Source organism: Triticum urartu, chromosome 1 (assembly GCF_003073215.2).
Source record: "Triticum urartu cultivar G1812 chromosome 1, Tu2.1, whole genome shotgun sequence".
NCBI lineage: Eukaryota > Viridiplantae > Streptophyta > Magnoliopsida > Poales > Poaceae > Triticum > Triticum urartu.
In genome coordinates, this window is record NC_053022.1 from 561,113,130 (window position 1) to 561,130,394 (window position 17,265).

Genomic DNA, 17,265 nt, shown 5'->3' on the forward strand with positions numbered 1-17,265 from the left:
TGTGTTAAAAAAATCAAAGACCATGCACTATATGCATTTATTTCTTGGAGTCTGTTTGTATTTGTAGTAATAGGAAAAGTAGTATATTCATTTTATGAGTAGGCGTTCCCCGAGGACTTTTGATAACATATTGCATTGCCGTGAGCCATGCATGCATATCTGTACGTGCAGCGGCACCACCGCCTGGCAGCTCCGGGAAATGCTGGCAAACCAACGAAAATGGCAAGTACGTAGAACGACAGACGGCCAGTGCGGATCAGATGGAATCCACGCGCCGATGGAAGGATCGATCGATCGGCGCCGCTGATATGTTCCCATCGACATCCTCGTGTTTCTTTCTCTCGTTTCTTCTCTTGTCACAAGTCACACCAAACACGTGCAAAATCGGGGCGGCGGTGCACCGTGCACGCGTGATCCGATGACATGTACTGTATGTGCCAGAGAGAGAGAGAGAGAGAGAGAGAGAGAGAGAGAGAGAGAGAGAGAGAGAGGAGCATAGCAGGACGTGCACGTACGGCCGCCTAGAGCATAACGCATGCAGTGTCTGTCGTCGTCACAGGGAGCTGTACGTCGAAGGAGTAACAGGAAACGCTTTGCTGAAAAAGACTAAGAGAAAACGCTAGTTGACCTTTGCGTTTTCGCGGCTATATCATCTGCGTGTTGTTTAATGGGAAATGGATACATACGTATGCTTCTACTTCTACGTGCTTATTGTTTCAGATGCTTGTATTTTTTCAGTGTTATGTCGGTCCTTACGTAACTTGGACTTTGTTCTCCATAATATGAGTGAGACACATCTTACCATGCAAAAAAAATGCTGGTATCTAAGATGTATGCAGACTATTTGATGTGCACTACGTTTTTAAAAATGAACGGCACTCTTTCTTCACTGTCATTTGACTGTCGTTTGTCCGTATCTTTTGTAGCCCATCGCTTTTTCTATCCCCCCTCCCCCCCCCCCCCCCCCCCCCCCCCCAACCTCTCTCTCTCTCTCTCTCTCTCTCTCAATACACAACTTTTATTTTCTTGAGACAATTTACATGATTCATATCTCTTAAAACAGAATCATCTTTTATATATTTGAATTCTTGGCACCAAGGCCTTTAGAACAAGCTCTTGGATATATTTCAAACACATTTAAATTTAAAAGTTTATATTAACTTATTTCACTTAGTCTATTTCACAGTGCAAAACAACCCCTTTTGTGATTTTCTTGAACAAGACCAGATATCAGTGTGTGAAGCTAATATCTGCGCAGTATAAGTGGAGTTGCTTATTTCAATGAAACTGCTTATGTGTGAAGCTGCTTATTTCAACTTTTTTTTGCAATGAGTGAAATTAGTGCTTTTAGTCGAATGAAATGTGTTTTGGGGAATGAGTGATTTTTTTTGAAAGAAGTGAAATAATTTTTGGAATTGAGAAATATCGATTTTTGGAAACAAGTGATTTTTTAAATGTGTGAAATCTGTTGTTTGACTTTAGTGATATGAGTTTTTGTAATTAGTAAAATCATTATTTTCAGTCGAGTCAAAATCATTTTTTGTAAATGGGTGAAATATGTTTTTTGAAGTAAGTGAAATCAATTTTTTTCTTCTGAAATGAGTGATATCTTTTTATTGAAACGATGGAAATCCATTTTTGAACTAGGTGAATCCTTTTATTAAGATTGAGTGAAATGAGTGTTTTCAAATGAGTGAAATAATTCTTTCTTAAAAATAAGTGAAATAAGATTTTAAAATGAGTGAAATAAGTATTTTCAAATGAGCGAAACCAGTTTTTAAATCAAAAATCTTTTCAAAAATTAGTGAAATTATTATTTTTGAATGGGCCAAAATCATTGTTTGGAAATAAGTGAAATATGTGTTTTGAAATGGGTTAACTAAAGAAGCGTGAAAACAATTTTGGAGTGTGCGAAATAGACCGAAATTAAAATAAGATTAGAAGAGTGTTAGCATTGTGGTACATGGCTTCTCAAAGGCTGGCCATGCAAAATTAAACTATGAAGTTACATGCTAGCCATGCTTTCGATCTACGCTACTTTTTATCGACGACCGCTTCTACTTCCCGACTATCTACTGCTTTTGCCCGGCTTGGCGAGGGAGGGGCGATGATAGCGGTGCGTCTTCGTCTTGCTTCAGTGCTCGTAGTCGCTGCTAGTAGCCTACGAATCTTGATGTAATTTTTATTATTTCTGGTGTTCGTTATACTGCCATAATTATGATTGAGGATGAATAAATTGATTTTTTTTTAAAAGAGTTACATGTTGGCTCTAACGAAAAAAAAGTTACATGGTGGTTACAGTCTACATGGTGGTTACAAAATCAGTCACTACTGTCACTGGACTGTAACCAACATGTAACTTTCTTTTCCGTTAGAGCCAACATGTAACTCTTTTTATGTAACTCCAATTATGATTGAGGCACTACTGTCACTAGACTGTAACCCTATTATTATGGAATAAAACTTCTATTTGCCCCGCAAAAAAAGTCTCAGTTGACCGAGACTTCATTAAATCTCACTCGATGCTATATGCATAAGATCTTTACATTCAGATCCGTGCAAAAAAATAATCCAATCTTTTTCTTTTTCTCTGTTACTTGACTGAGACTTGGTTAAATTTTAATCGACTAAGATCTAGCCACATTCTTACATAATTTCTCTCTTCTGTACTATGTTAAATCTCAATCGACTGAGACCTAGCCACACCCTTATATAATTTCTCTCTTCTATACTGAGACTCGGTTAAATCTCAATCTTCTGTACTATGTTAAAAAAAAGGAAACTCTTACGATCACCCGGCAGATCGCAGCTTCTATGTCCGGCACCTCCCCTGCCTTACACATGTCCTAGTGAGAGCCCACATACCGTCTTTGTAAAACGCGTTTCTGCAACAGGAGTTATGTTTCTGAAACATATGTAGTGTTGCAATGGTCTATGATGAGTCTTTTTTTAAACGAAATTTTTCTTGCGATTTTTTTCTGCAACAAGACCTCGGTTGCAAAAAATGCAACACAACCTGTATTGCAGAAATAATTCTGCAACAAGACCCGTGTTGCAATAATGAAGGCATGTTTGAGCTCTTGATGCGACACAGATCTGATGGCTCGCGACCCGGCTGGTCTTTTACGCGTAGCGCATCCCTGAAAAAAAAGATACGTGACAGCCAAATATGATAGACATCATGGATTCCTCGCGCGATCATTATGGCCCGCGGTAATCTGCCGCCATTTTCAGCCGTTGACCGTGCCGGATACGAACTCCCCTCCGAGTCGGCGTCGGCGGCTGATCCGCCGGCCTTTATGTACAGAAGAAGAAGCAGCATCGAATCCTCCCTCCCGTCCCGTGCAAGCCGAACACCGCGGCGCGTCCTCTCCTGCCAGCAGCGCCGCCATGAAGCAAACGTTGGACGCCGCGGAGCCGAGCCCGGTGTTCCTCTCCCGCGAAAAACGCCAGCGCCTCGCCCTCGAGCGCCGCCAGGCCGCCGTCGCCGACCAGCGTCGCTCCGAGCTCCCCACTCCGCCGCCTCCCCCCCACGATCCCCCCTTTTCGTGCCGACATTACCCGGACCGGCACCGTGACCGCCGCGGCAGAGATCAGGACAGGGACGGCAGGGAGAAAGATCGGGCGGAGAGGGCGCGGGAGAAGGAGCTCGAGGCGATCAGGGAGCAGTACCTCGGGGGGTCCAAGGACAAGAAGCCCAAGACGGTCGCCAAGCCGCGGGACAGGTTCCGCTTCGACTGGGCGAGCACGGACGACACCAGCCGCGTCGACGCCGTCAACAACCAGCCTCCGCACGGCGCCCTGCTGCTCTACGGCCGCGGCTTCCTCGCCGGCATCGACCGGCGCGAGCAGAAGAAGGCCGCAGCGGCCGCGCTCCACAAGGACGCCGCGGCGACGTACGACGCCCTGGACATGCGCGTGGACAGGCACTGGACGGACAAGCGCGCCGAGGAGATGACGGAGCGCGACTGGCGGATCCTCCGCGAGGACTTCGGCATCTCCTACAGGGGCTCCCGCGTGCCACGGCCCATGCGGAGCTGGGCGGAGAGCGGGCTCGGCGCCGAGCTGCTCCGCAACGTCGACAGGGCCGGGTACAGAAAGCCCACGCCGATCCAGATGGCCGCCGTGCCGCTCGGCCTCCAGCGGCGCGATGTCATCGGCGTTGCTCAGACTGGCTCAGGCAAGACCGCCGCCTTCGTGCTCCCCATGCTGGCATACATCGCCCGCATGCCGCTGCCGACCAGCCACAGCGAGGCGGACGAGGGCCCGTACGCGCTTGTCCTGGCGCCGACCCGGGAGCTCGCGCAGCAGATCGAGAGGGAGACGGTGAAGCTTGCGGCGTGCCTAGGCATCAGGGTGGTGTCCATTGTCGGTGGCAAGTCGGACGGCCAGTCGACCATCCAGAAGCAGGCCAGCATGCTCGAGCGGGGGTGCGAGGTCATCGTCGCGACGCCCGGCCGGCTCCTCGACTGCCTGGAGAGCAGGTACGCCGTGCTCAACCGGTGTAGCTACGTCGTGCTCGACGAGGCCGACAGGATGATCGACATGGGCTTCGAGCCCCAGGTTGTCGGTGTGCTCGACGCAATGCCGTCGAGCCACCTGAAGCCAGAGAACGCGGACGAGGAACTGGATGAGGCGAGGACTTACAGGACGACCCACATGTTTAGCGCCACCATGCCGCCGGCCGTGGAGCGGCTCACCAGGAAGTACCTCCGGAACCCGGTGGTCGTCACGGTCGGCTCTGCCGGCAAGGCCGCGGACCTCGTCACCCAGAACGTGGTCATGGTGAAGGTCCAAGAAAAGATGCCACGGCTCAAGAGGATACTCGCCGACCTCGGGAAGGACAGGACGGCCATTGTGTTCTGCAACACCAAGAATTCCGTGGAGAAGCTCACCCATGACGTGGAAAACGCAGGGTTGTGCCGGGTCACGGCGCTGCACGGAGGGAAGTCGCAGGACGAGAGGATGGCCAGCCTCGACGGGTTCAGGAACGGCAGGTTCAACGTCCTCGTGGCCACTGACCTTGCCGCCCGCGGCATCGATGTCCCGGAGGTCGCCCATGTGATCAACTACGAGATGCCTAGCTCGATCGATCTGTACACGCATCGTATCGGGAGAACCGGGCGTGCAGGAAAGAAGGGGCTCTCGACATCGTTTTTGACTCTGGAGGACACTGACATTTTCTTCGATCTTAGGCAGATGCTTGTGCAGAGCAATAGTCCCGTGCCGCCGGAGCTTGCCAGGCATGAGACGTCCAAGTTCAAGCCAGGGTCTCTTCCTGGTAGACCTCCGAGAAGAAATGGCACCGTCCATGCATACCACTGACGGATGAGATTACCCGCGCGAAAGGAACCGAAGGTGCTTCGCCGTAATGAGATTGAATTTCTGCTAGAATGTGAGGGGTAAGATGAGGTGCAAACATTGCACTAACCATTTGAACCATTTTATTGTCATTTTTTCTGTTGTAAAACGAACATTTGGTTTGACGCAACTTCAGTGTATTTTGGTGGTTGATTTATGCAGGGTTCATCTGATGTATATGATCGTCATTCCGGTCAACATTATATTGTAGTCCTATGAGGTGACTAAACTTTCTTAATAGTTTTTTGTATGCACTTCGGTACTCTATTTTGCAGCTTTTCGCATTCTAAGATTTCGTCAAAAGAAAGGGAGCCAAAAAATATCACAATTACTAAGACAAAAATATCTCAAATGTTTTAACTTTATCTTAATCATCGTGCTAATACTATAATCTACTACTCATACGGGACAATTCGCACAGAGGAGGAGACGACGCCCATGGCCGCCGCCAGATATACGCAAGAACTCGGGTGAGGACTGAGGAGTACCCTTCCACAAATTTCGATGCAATTTTTTTTTTGTTGCGCTCAGTTTGTGGGAGTACGCACTACTGCTGGTGATTTACTGATTTCAGCAGCGACGGTAATGGTGCTGGCTTCCGGCCGCATCTTCCTCTACTCTGAATTTTTGGACAATCACGACAACCTCCTGGCTGCTAAGTACTCCTTCCGTCTCGAAATAAGTGTCTCTCTTACACTTATTTTGAGACGGAGGGAGTATATGCGTGAATCTTGAGCTTTGTGTGCCCTGCCGACTGAAATGAGAAGAGGTGTGCACCGATGGACACAATAATGCCATCAGGTACTCATGTTCTCCATACAGGTCGGAAGGAGGAGGGATCGTAGTCATGATTCACGTGGGATGTATGCATAAGTTGCCTCTCAGTTAACAGTTCTGCATCTCTGACGCCTCTGTTGCATAGTAGATGTTTTTTCTTCTTCTTTTTCTTCATTTTTTTGAGGTTTTTCTCTTCATGATCTCCACGGATTTTTTTTTTTGAGACAAATGATCTCCACGGATGGCCGGGTGGTCACGAAAGGAAGGAAATCTTCTCGCCCGCGCCATGTCGGTGGGCTTTTGGGCTTTATTTACGCGTACATGCAACGGAACAGAATGAGCCCAAAATAAATTTATTTGCCCCAGCGCCTCCGGCCGGCTCCAAGTACAAGATCACGAGTGCCTCCTCCGCCGCCAGACTTAGCGCCCAAATCGTCCGCCGCGGTATGGACCTACCCGACGAGCTGCTCCACCTTCGTGGAAGGAGAGGCGGCGAGGCCGCGATGGCGGCGGTGATCGGCGACGACGACCTGCTCCGGGAGATCCTGCTCCGCCTCGGCTTCCCGGCTTTCCTCGTCCATGCCGCCCTAGTCTCCAAGCGATGGCTCCGCGTCGCCGCCGACACCGTCTTCCTCCGACGATTCCGCGACCGTCACCCTCCCCGCATCCTCGGCTTCTACGTCAACCACTGCTCCACCTTGCGCACGGTGTTCGTGAGCGTCTCGGAAGCCCGGGAGCTCCGCTATGCCGTGAATCGCGCCGGCTTCCACCACTGCAATCAATCTGTAAGAATCGCCGACAGCCGGAACGGCCGCCTCCTCCTCAGGGTATCTCCAGCCGTTGTGCCCCCCAGGAGGCGTTTTTTCGGCCTCCTGGGAAGGCCCCGGCGAATTTTTTTCTTTGGGGTGAGATTTGTTTCCGTCGTCGCCCCACCCACACACCTGCCCAGTCCACGTCCGCGCCGCTCCGGCCACGCCCACGCCGTGTCGTCCGCCAACAGCACGCCCACGCCAGAGTAGAATAGCTGGAGGAACTGGCTGGATCGGTGGGTGGAAGAGAGGTACATTGATGACGAGAAGAGCAGAACAGCCGGAGCTACGCGACGATGCCGGACACGCCGTCCAGGGACTCGACGACGGCGCAGCAGTACGTGCCCAGCCCGTCGTTCTACGCCTACCGGCGGACCTCGCGGCGGAGCTCCGCGCGCCACGGCCACGCGCGCAGCCTCTTCGGCGGCTACTCCTCGCCCGGCCACGCACGCTCCTCCTCCGTCCCGCCCACGCGCGCTTCGGCCGCGCCCCCGCCTTGCCAGCTCCGGCCAGTGGCCTCCTCGAGCTCGCTGTATGGCGGCTCCGGCCAGCGGCCTCCTCGAGCTCGCCCTGCGGCAGCTCCGGCACGCCCGGGCCGACGCGCGACGAGCAGGGCGGCAGCGCGCGGCGCGCGGTGAGTAAAGGCCGGCGCACGGCAAGGAGGCGGCCGCGACCAGCAGTGGGAGTGCCCGCAGGATCCAGCCGGAGTGGCGCGGTGGAGCCTGGCGGGGAGAGGTGGTTGCCGGCGAGGGAGGAGAGAGGATGGGAAGGGCCGCGGCGAGGGAGGGAGAGAGGTTGGGGAGGGCCGCGGCGAGGTAGGGAGAGAGGTTGGGGCGGGCCGCGGGAGAGAGGTTGGGGAGGGCGGCGTGGGAAAGAGCACGTGGGTGGGGTCCGGGAGAAAAAGTATACAGAGCCGAGTGGGAGGCTGACGGTGGGCCAATGACATGCAAAATCTTCTCTCTCCGCCCCCAACAGCCCCCCGATGGCCTAGGTTCGCCCCGAGAGTGCCGGCTGTATTTTTTACCAAATCCGGCAAAAAGTAGGGTCTTGGGGACGTGGCTAGGACGATTTTTAAGCGTCGGTGTCAAAAAAGTGGTCTAGGAGCGTTCCTGGAGGCTCGGCTGAAGATGCCCTCAAGTCCCGGCCATTTGGGTGCGGCGGATACACCATGTTCAGCCTGCTGTGCCCGGCAAGGGGGGTGCTCCCTATCCGACTACCGCCGGAGCTATTACACATTGGCAGGTTAAGTCCGCTGGACTACAGTAGTCAATGTCTCTACTTGTTATTTAGGGACAACAACGACGGCATAGTTTTAGTGTCTGTGCGTCTCAGCGGGCGAAAGTTATCGGCCCGAGTGTATGTCGGGCAATCTGATGCCTGGGGTGAAGCCATCTTGGCTGAAGGAGAGCTCCCTGTGCCATTAAAGTTTGTTCGCTCGATGATGATTGTCAATGACAAGCTCTACATTGTGCTCGACAATTGCTACATTTGTGGGTTGGATTTTGTTGCTCCACGTCTACGACTCTTTGTCGTCAAAGTCCCGGATAAAGTCGGCGCGGACTTCAAGCTCTCGCATGGAGATGATTCTGGGCTTTTTCTCATCCACAGAGACAGGTTCCATCTCAGCGTCTGGAACCACCAGATGGACGACAACGGTGAAGACAGGTGGGAGCTGGTTGACAGGTTTGTTGTGCGTGCAGCACAGGACCGCCATGAGAGATTTCGGGTGTGTGCAGTCTCGGAAGATGGTGGATTTGTGTTCTTATGTTTGTGGACAAGTAGAACTATCATTTCTGTTGACCTGAGAAGCAGGAAGGAGACGGCATATGAGATCAAGGTGCAGGGTATATATTTTACAACTATCTTTCCCCTTATGACTATCTGGCCTCCCACCTTTCCCACTTTGAATGATGAGGATGATCACGACGAATAACCTCGCATTGTTTAACCATTCGCCTTGGTATGAGCCATCTATGCAGTTTTTTCATTATCTAAGACTTTTGTATTCGCCCTCTTTTGCCTCTATGACAAGCCGATGGGAATGCATGTGAAATATTAAAGCTTTTATCGGATTAGAACCTTATTAGTTGCCTGCAAAAGAAAAAGGTTCTCTGCTCCAGCAAAATCATAATTGGGTTACTTATGCATTTGCATGTCTGTGTTTATATAAAAAGAACCATGTTTGTGCCAAATAAGACTAACATGTGTTGTGGTGCATCAAAATTGATTCAAGCAAATATGGACGCATTTATGCACAATGTAGAATTCATACCAAAAAGCTGGGTCACCTGGGGCCTTGGTGAACTTACAAAGTTCTAATGCCAAATACTGCTCCATTAGGAATAGAGATACTAAAGCGTGCAACCTGAATGAAACTACAGCTCACATCATCCAAGTTGTGGCTCCGCATCGCCTCCGACCCTGCCTTCCGCGGGCACAACCCTCCCCGGCACCTCGGCTACTTTGTGGAGGACTCCGACGCCCTGTCCCGGTCCCGGCGTTCGTGTCCATCCCAGGTGACCCAATGCTTGCCCATGCGGCCGCTGCGGTCAAAATTGCCGGCCGTCGACATCTCTTCGACTGCCGAAATGGCTGCCTCCTCACCAAGTATTTAGATAAGCGGCTCGCCATGTGCTAACCCTTGTGCCCGACACGAAGAGTTGATCCCCTTCCGCCGTCGCCGCCAGAGCCGCTACCCAGTCTTCGGGACGTCCACACTAATAATATAAGTGCATTTTTCTTTCCCAGGGATGGCATTCATGGCATTATCTCTCATGTTCCCGATGGCGCCGACACGGAAGATCTTCTCCGTGCAAGCTTGTGTCCTGCAGAAGTCTGGCGCCTGATGCGAAGCCATCCTGGCAACAGTAGAGGTGACTGCATGGTCCAGAATCACGGACATGATGTATGTCCACAACAAGCTCTACATGGCAGTAGAGATTGGCTACATTCTTTTGCTGGATCTGGCCACGGCATGCCTGTCCACCTTGAACCTGCCGGAAAAAGTGTACGCCGCCAGCCTCACGCTCTCATACAAAGAGTCCAGCCTCTTCCTCATCCATGCGAAGGGATTTCAGCTCAATGTGTGGCACCATGAGTCGGATGACGATGACACACACATCTGGGTGCTGGGGGACACGATTCGCTTGAGTGCAGTAGCATGCGATAATCTCGAGCAAGTTTTCGTTCGCAAAGTTGGGGACGATGCTGAATATGTGCTCTTTGGGTCAAGGACACACGGTGAGGCTGTCATCATTTGCGTGGATCTGAGAAACCGAGAGTAGTGGGTTTGCCATGCCAAGGACAAGCGGCACGGCTATCATTGTTTGCGCGCAAGTGTGTTTCCTTTCATGACGGTCTGGCCTCCCATCTTCCGGGCTCTGGATGAAGATTGAAGAACATTCGTCATGTTGTGCTATCACTGTAGTACCAACTGTCTCACATTGCTTGCCATTTTGCCTTGGTATGAGCCCTCTGCTATTTCACTCACTAGGTATGGCATTTTTCGTGTCGGTGCTTTGCATCTACGACGAGATAAGGGAAATGTTGGGTGAGGAATTTACAGCAGCTGTGTTGATAGTCTACCAAGGTTCCTTTTCTTCTGTTGAGCTAGGATCAGTCTCCCCTTGTGTTAGCAATGCCTATGTTGAGCATGAACTTTTGTTTTAAACAACTGCATGGTTTTGGCAGTGGATGTTATTTACCTGTTGGTATATGATTTTGTTAGCTGATGTTGTTTTCTTGTCAGCTAATTTTGTTAGCTAGCTAACATTGTGTTTACGGAGTAAAAGTGTGACAATCGTGCAAGACGTAAGGGCGTCAGAGCCAACGTCTGGTTGGACTTCAGATTACAGGCCAATATGCGCTGCCGCTTGCTCAAATCCTGTGTTGCCTTACAACGTGTTCTTGTCGCGTAACGACTCATTCGTCTGCGCCGGTTTAACAGGTCCGAGAGAATCGCCAGAAGAGAAGCGTGAATATACTGCTAGCACTATAAAACCATTATGCTGGCAGTGATATACGTACTGACTGCACCCTGTGTATATTTGTCACGAAGCCGGCCAGGATTAATCTGTCTAACACTTCCTCCGTTCGAAAAAACTTGTCCCTCATATGGATGTATCTAGCATCAAGTTAGTATTAGATACATCCATTTGAGAAACAAGTTTGAGACAAGTTTTTCCAGGCGGACGGAGTATAACATGCATGGTAATCGGATCGGTGGAGTGTTTATCTGGCAATGCATTGAACCAACTAAAATGAAACGAGATATGGTGTGCACATATGTTTTCCATACAAGTCAAAAAGAGGAGGGTTGCTCCAGTTGGAACTTACTATCTTTTTAGAATTGGGGATCAGTAGTCTGAATACTTCAATACAGAAATCTTGTGGTCAGTATCCAAATGAAAAATCCCACTACTACCATCAATGGTCGGGTGATGATCACATATTCACGCATGCAATGGAGGGAGCAACTAGTTAACGAGCGCTTCTTCGGGAGATAACGACCGGCGTCACTTGGCGCAGTCTCAGCTGCCCGCCACATGTCGCGCAATGGGCGCTTCCTCTGGATTTGTTTTTTTTCGCACGTTCGACGTTTTGGTTTTTCACCGGTCTTCCTTAACTTTTGGACAATTTTTTTTGAATAAAAGTTATGTATAATGGTTTGAGTACCAGTTATTTTCGATCAAAACTCATGGCAGTGAATGAGGAGTTTCAGTGCAGCTAGCTATCTTTTAAAAAGTGTGTATGGTTGACCCCGCAAAAAAAGTGTGTATGGCTAGTTTTCGGTAAAATTCTCTATGTGGCATCATATATGGAGACTTATTTTGAGAAAAGTTTGTGAATCAAAGATGTGTATAATGGTTTGACTACCACGTATTTTTGATCAAAACTCATGGAAGTGAATGTGGAGTTTCGGTGCAGCTAGCTATCTTTTAAAAAGTGTGTATCGCTGCATTTCAGTAAAATGCTCTATGCGGGGTCATATATGGAGACCGATTTTGAGAAAAGTTTGTGAATCAAAGTTTTGTATAACGGTTTGGCTACTAGGTATTTATTTACCAAAACTCATGGAAGTAAATGGGTAGTTTTGGTGCAGCTATCGTTTCAAAAGTGCGTAAGGCTACTTTTCGGTAAAAATATCTATGCGGTGTCATATATGGAGACCTATTGTGAGAAATATTTGTGAATCAAAGTTGTGCATAATGAATTGACTACCAGGTATTTTAGATCAAAACTCATGGAAGTGAATGAGGAGTTTCGGTGCAGCTAGCTATCTTTTTAAAATTGTGTATGGCTGGTTTTCGTTAAAATTCTCTATGCGGCGTCATATATGGAGACCTATTTTGAGAAAAGTTTATGAATGGAAGTTGTGTATAATGGTTTGGCTTGCTGGTATTTTTGATGAAAACACATAGAATCTAATGAGGAGTTTGGGTGCAGCTATCGTTTCGAATGTGCGTATGGCTGATTTTCGGTAAAATTCTCTATGCGGGGTCATATATGGAGACCTATTTTGAGAAAAGATTGTGAATCAAAGTTGTGTATAATGGTTTGACTACCACATATTTTAGATCAAAACTCATGGAAGTGAATGAGGAGTTTCGGTGCAGCTAGCTATCTTTTTAAAAGTGTGTATGGCTGCTTCTCGGTAAAATTCTCCATGCGGGGACATATATAGAGACCTATTTTGAGAAAAGTTTATGAATCAAAGTTGTGTGTGTTCATTTCAAAAAAAAAATCAAAGTTGTGTATAATGGTTTGGCTTGCTGGAATTTTCGATCAAAACTCATAGAATCTAATGAGGAGTTTGGGTGCAGCTATTGTTTCGAATGTGCGTATGGTTGCTTTTCGATAAAATTCTCTATGCGGAGACCTATTTTGAGAAAATTTTGTGCATACAAGTTGTGTATAATGGTTTGACTACCACGTATTTTAGATCAAACTAATGGAAGTGAATGAGGAGTTTCGGTGCAGCTAGCTATCTTTTTAAAAGTGTGTATGGCTGCTTTTCGGTAAAATTCTCTATGCGGGGTCATATATGGAGGCCTATTTTGAGAAAAAAATGTGAATAAAAGTTGTGTATAATGTTTGAGTACCAGGTATTTTCGATCAAAACTCATGCCAGTAAATGAGGAGTTTCTGTGCAGCTAGCTATCTTTTTAAAAGTATGTATGGCCGGTTTTCGTTAAAATTCTCTATGCGGCGTCATATATGGAGACCTATTTGAAGAAAATTTTATGAATCAAAGTTGTGTATAATGGTTTGTCTTACTGGTATTTTCGATCACAACTCATAGAATCTAATGAGGAGTTTGGGTGCAGCTATCGTTTCGAATGTGCGTATGGCCGCTTTTCGGTAAAATTCTCTATGCGAGGTCATATATGGAGACCTATTTTGAGAAAAGTTTATGAATCAAAGTTGTGTATAATGGTTTGACTACCATGTATTTCAGATCAAAACTCATGGAAGTGAATGAGGAGTTTCGGTGCAGCTAGCTATCTTTTTAAAATTGTGTATGTCTGCTTTTGGGTAAAATTCTCTATGCGGGGTCATATATGGAGACCTATTTTGAGAAACTTTTGTGAATGGAAGTTATGTATAATGGTTTGAGTACCAGGTATTTTCGATCAAAACTCATGGCAGTGAATGAGGAGTTTCGATGCCGCTAGCTATCTTTTTAAAAGTGTGTATGGCTGGTTTTCGGTAAAATTCTCTATGCAGCGTCAATATGTTGACCTATTTTGAGAAAAGTTTGTGAATCGGAGTTATGTATAATGGTTTGACTACCCACGTATTTTTGATCAAAACTCATGGAAATGAATGAGGAGTTTCTGTGCAGCTAGCTATCTTTTTAAAAGTGTGTATGGTTGCTTTTCGGTAAAATTCTCTATACGGGGTCATAGATAGACCTATTTTGAGAAAAGTTTATGAATCAAAGTTCTATATAATGGTTTGGCTTGCTGGTATTTTCGATCAAAACTCATAGAATCTAATGAGGAGTTTGGGTGCAGCTATCGTTTCGAATGTGCGTATGGTTGCTTTTCGGTAAAATTCTTTATGCGGGGTCATATATGGAGACCTATTTTGAGAAAAGTTTGTCCATACAAGTTGTGTATAATGGTTTGACTACCACGTATTTTAGATCAAAACTCATGGAAGTGAATGAGGAGTTTTGGTGCGGCTAGCTATCTTTTTAGAAGTGTGTATGGCTGCTTTTTGGTAAACTTCTCTATGCGGGGTCATATATGGAGACCTATTTTGAGAAAAGTTTATGAATCAAAGTTGTGTATAATGGTTTGGCTTACTGGTATTTTTGATCAAAACTCATAGAATCTAATGAGGAATTTGGGTGTAGCTATCGTTTCGAATGTGCGTATGGCTGCTTTTCGGTAAAATTCTCTATGCGGGGTTGCAGCTCATGCGCTTGCACTGCCGACATTGGGTGACCAGCGGCGACAGGATGGAGCAACGCCTACAGGGAGAGTAGTCCAGGGTCACCTGGCGCAACCCCAGCGGTAGGGGTCTCCCTCGCCTTCCGGTCGTCTTCCAGCAAACGGCGGGTCTCCTGGAGCTCCTTCTTGAGGGTCGCTTTTTCCTCGGCCACCTCAACGTGACGGGCTTTGGTGGCGCGAAGACCCTCACCAAGCTTCGTGAGGCAATCCTCTCTAGCTCGAGGTCCCTCGCCTTGCCGCTCGCCTCTGCGGCCCGCTCCAGGACGCTCTTCTCGGATGCCTGGACCTGTTAGGGAATGTAGTATTTCAAAAAATTTACGTACGATCACGCAAGATCTATCTAGGAGAAGCATAGCAACGAGCGGGGAGAGTGTGTCCACGTACCCTCGTAGACCGACAGTGGAAGCGTTTAGTAACGCGGTTGATGTAGTTGAACATCTTCATGATCCAACCGACCCAAATACTAAACATACGACACCTCCGTGTTCAGCACATGTTCAGCATGATGACGTCCCTCGAGCTCTTGATCAAGTTGAGGACGAGGGAGAGTTTCGTCAGCACGACGGCGTGGCGACGGTGATGATGAAGTTACCAGCGCAGGGCTTCGCCTAAGCACTATGACGATATGACCGAGGTGTTAACTGTGAAGGAGGGCGCCGCACACGGCTAGGAACAATTGATGTGTGTTCTAGGGGTGCCCTCCCCATGTATATAATAGAGGGAGAGGGAGGGAGGCAGCCTAGGGCGCGCCCAAGTAGGAGGAATCCTACTTGGGCCCCTAGTCCAATTCGCCCCCTACCATATTTGGAAAAGGGGGAAAGGAAGGAGGGGGGGGGGAGGTGTTGGGGAACGTAGCAGAATTTAAAATTTTCTATGCATCACCAAGATCAATCTATGGAGTTATCTAGCAACGAGGGAAAGGGGAGTGCATCTACATACCCTTGTAGATCGCGAGCGGAAGCGTTCAAGAGAATGGGGTTGATGGAGTCGTACTTGTCGTGATCCAAATCACCGATGAACCAGCGCCGAACAGACGGCACCTCCGCGTTCAACACACGTACGGTTGGGAAGACGTCTCCTCCTTCTTGATCCAGCAAGGGGGGAGGAGAGGTTCATGGAGATCCAGCAGCACGACGGCGTGGTGGTGGAAGCAACGGTGATCTCGGCAGGGCTTCGCCAAGCTCAGCGAGAGGGAGATGTGTCACGGGAGGGAGAGGGAGGCGCCAGGGGCTAGAGGTCGTAGCCCTCCCTCCCCCCTCTTTATATAGGGGTCCAGGAGGGAGCCGGCCCCTCTAGATCCCATCTAATGGGGGGGGGGGGCGGCGGCCAAGGGGGGTGGCTTGCCCCCCAAGCCAAGTGGGGCGCCCCCACCCCTAGGGTTTCCAACCCTAGGCGCAGGGGGAGGCCCAAGGGGGGCGCACCAGCCCATCAGGGGCTGGTTCCCCTCCCACTTCAGCCCATGGGGCCCTCCGGGATAGGTGGCCCCACCCGGTGGACCCCCGGGACCCTTCTGGTGGTCCCGGTACAATACCGGTGACCCCCGAAACTTTCCCGGTGGCCGAAACTGGACTTCCTATATATAATTCTTCACCTCCGGACCATTCCGGAACTCCTTGTGATGTCCGGGATATCATCCGGGACTCTGAACAACTTTCGGGTTACCGCATACTAATATCTCAACAACCCTAGCGTCACCGAACCTTAAGTGTGTAGACCCTACGGGTTCGGGAGACACACAGACATGACCGAGACGACTCTCCGGTCAATAACCAACAGTGGGATCTGGATACCCATGTTGGCTCCCACATGCTCCTCGATGATCTCATCGGATGAACCACGATGTCGAGGATTCAATCAATCCCGTATACAATTCCCTTTGTCAATCGGTACGTTATTCGCCAGAGACTCGATCGTCGGTATCCCAATACCTCGTTCAATCTCGTTACCGGCAAGTCACTTTACTCGTACCGTAATGCATGATCCCGTGATCAACCACTTGGTCACATTGAGCTCATTATGATGATGCATTACCGAGTGGGCCCAGAGATACCTCTCCGTCATACGGAGTGACAAATCCCAGTCTCGATTCGTGCCAACCCAACAGACACTTTCGGAGATACCCGTAGTGCACCTTTATAGTCACCCAGTTACGTTGTGATGTTTGGCACACCCAAAGCACTCCTACGGTATCCGGGAGTTGCACAATCTCATGGTCTACGGAAATGATACTTGACATTCGGAAAAGCTCTAGCAAACGAACTACATGATCTTTGAGCTATGCTTAGGATTGGGTCTTGTCCATCACATCATTCTCCTAATGATGTGATCCCGTTATCAATGACATCTAATGTCCATAGTCAGGAAACCATGTCTATCTTTTGATCAACGAGCTAGTCAACTAGAGGCTCATTAGGGACGTGATGTGGTCTATGTATTCACACATGTATTACGATTTCCGGATAACACAATTATAGCATGAACAATAGACAATTATCATGAACAAGGAAATATAATAATAACCATTTTATTATTGCCTCTAGGGCATATTTCCAACAGTCTCCCACTTGCACTAGAGTCAATAATCTAGTTACATTGTGATGAATCGAACACCCATAGAGTTCTGGTGGTGATCATGTTTTGCTCTAGGGAGAGGTTTAGTCAACGGATCTGCCACATTTAGGTTCGTATGTACTTTACAAATATCTATGTCTCCATTTTGAACACTTTCACGAATGGAGTTGAAGCGACGCTTGATATGCCTGGTCTTGCTGTGAAACCTGGGTGAGGGAGTCCTGGATTAGGGGGTGTTCGGATAGCCGGACTATACCTTCGGCCGGACTCCTGGACTATGAAGATACAAG

General features: G+C 48.7%; 1 protein-coding gene across 1 annotated transcript; it reads left to right on the plus strand.

The window, feature by feature from the left end:
• The first annotated feature begins 423 nt into the window (after positions 1 to 423).
• LOC125533151 (DEAD-box ATP-dependent RNA helicase 21-like) lies at positions 424 to 5,325 on the plus strand. The gene is made up of 2 exons (XM_048696908.1): positions 424 to 495; positions 3,562 to 5,325. Exons 1-2 carry the CDS (start codon positions 424 to 426, stop codon positions 5,323 to 5,325), a joined length of 1,836 nt encoding a protein of 611 aa, XP_048552865.1.
• Positions 5,326 to 17,265: the final 11,940 nt, after the last annotated feature.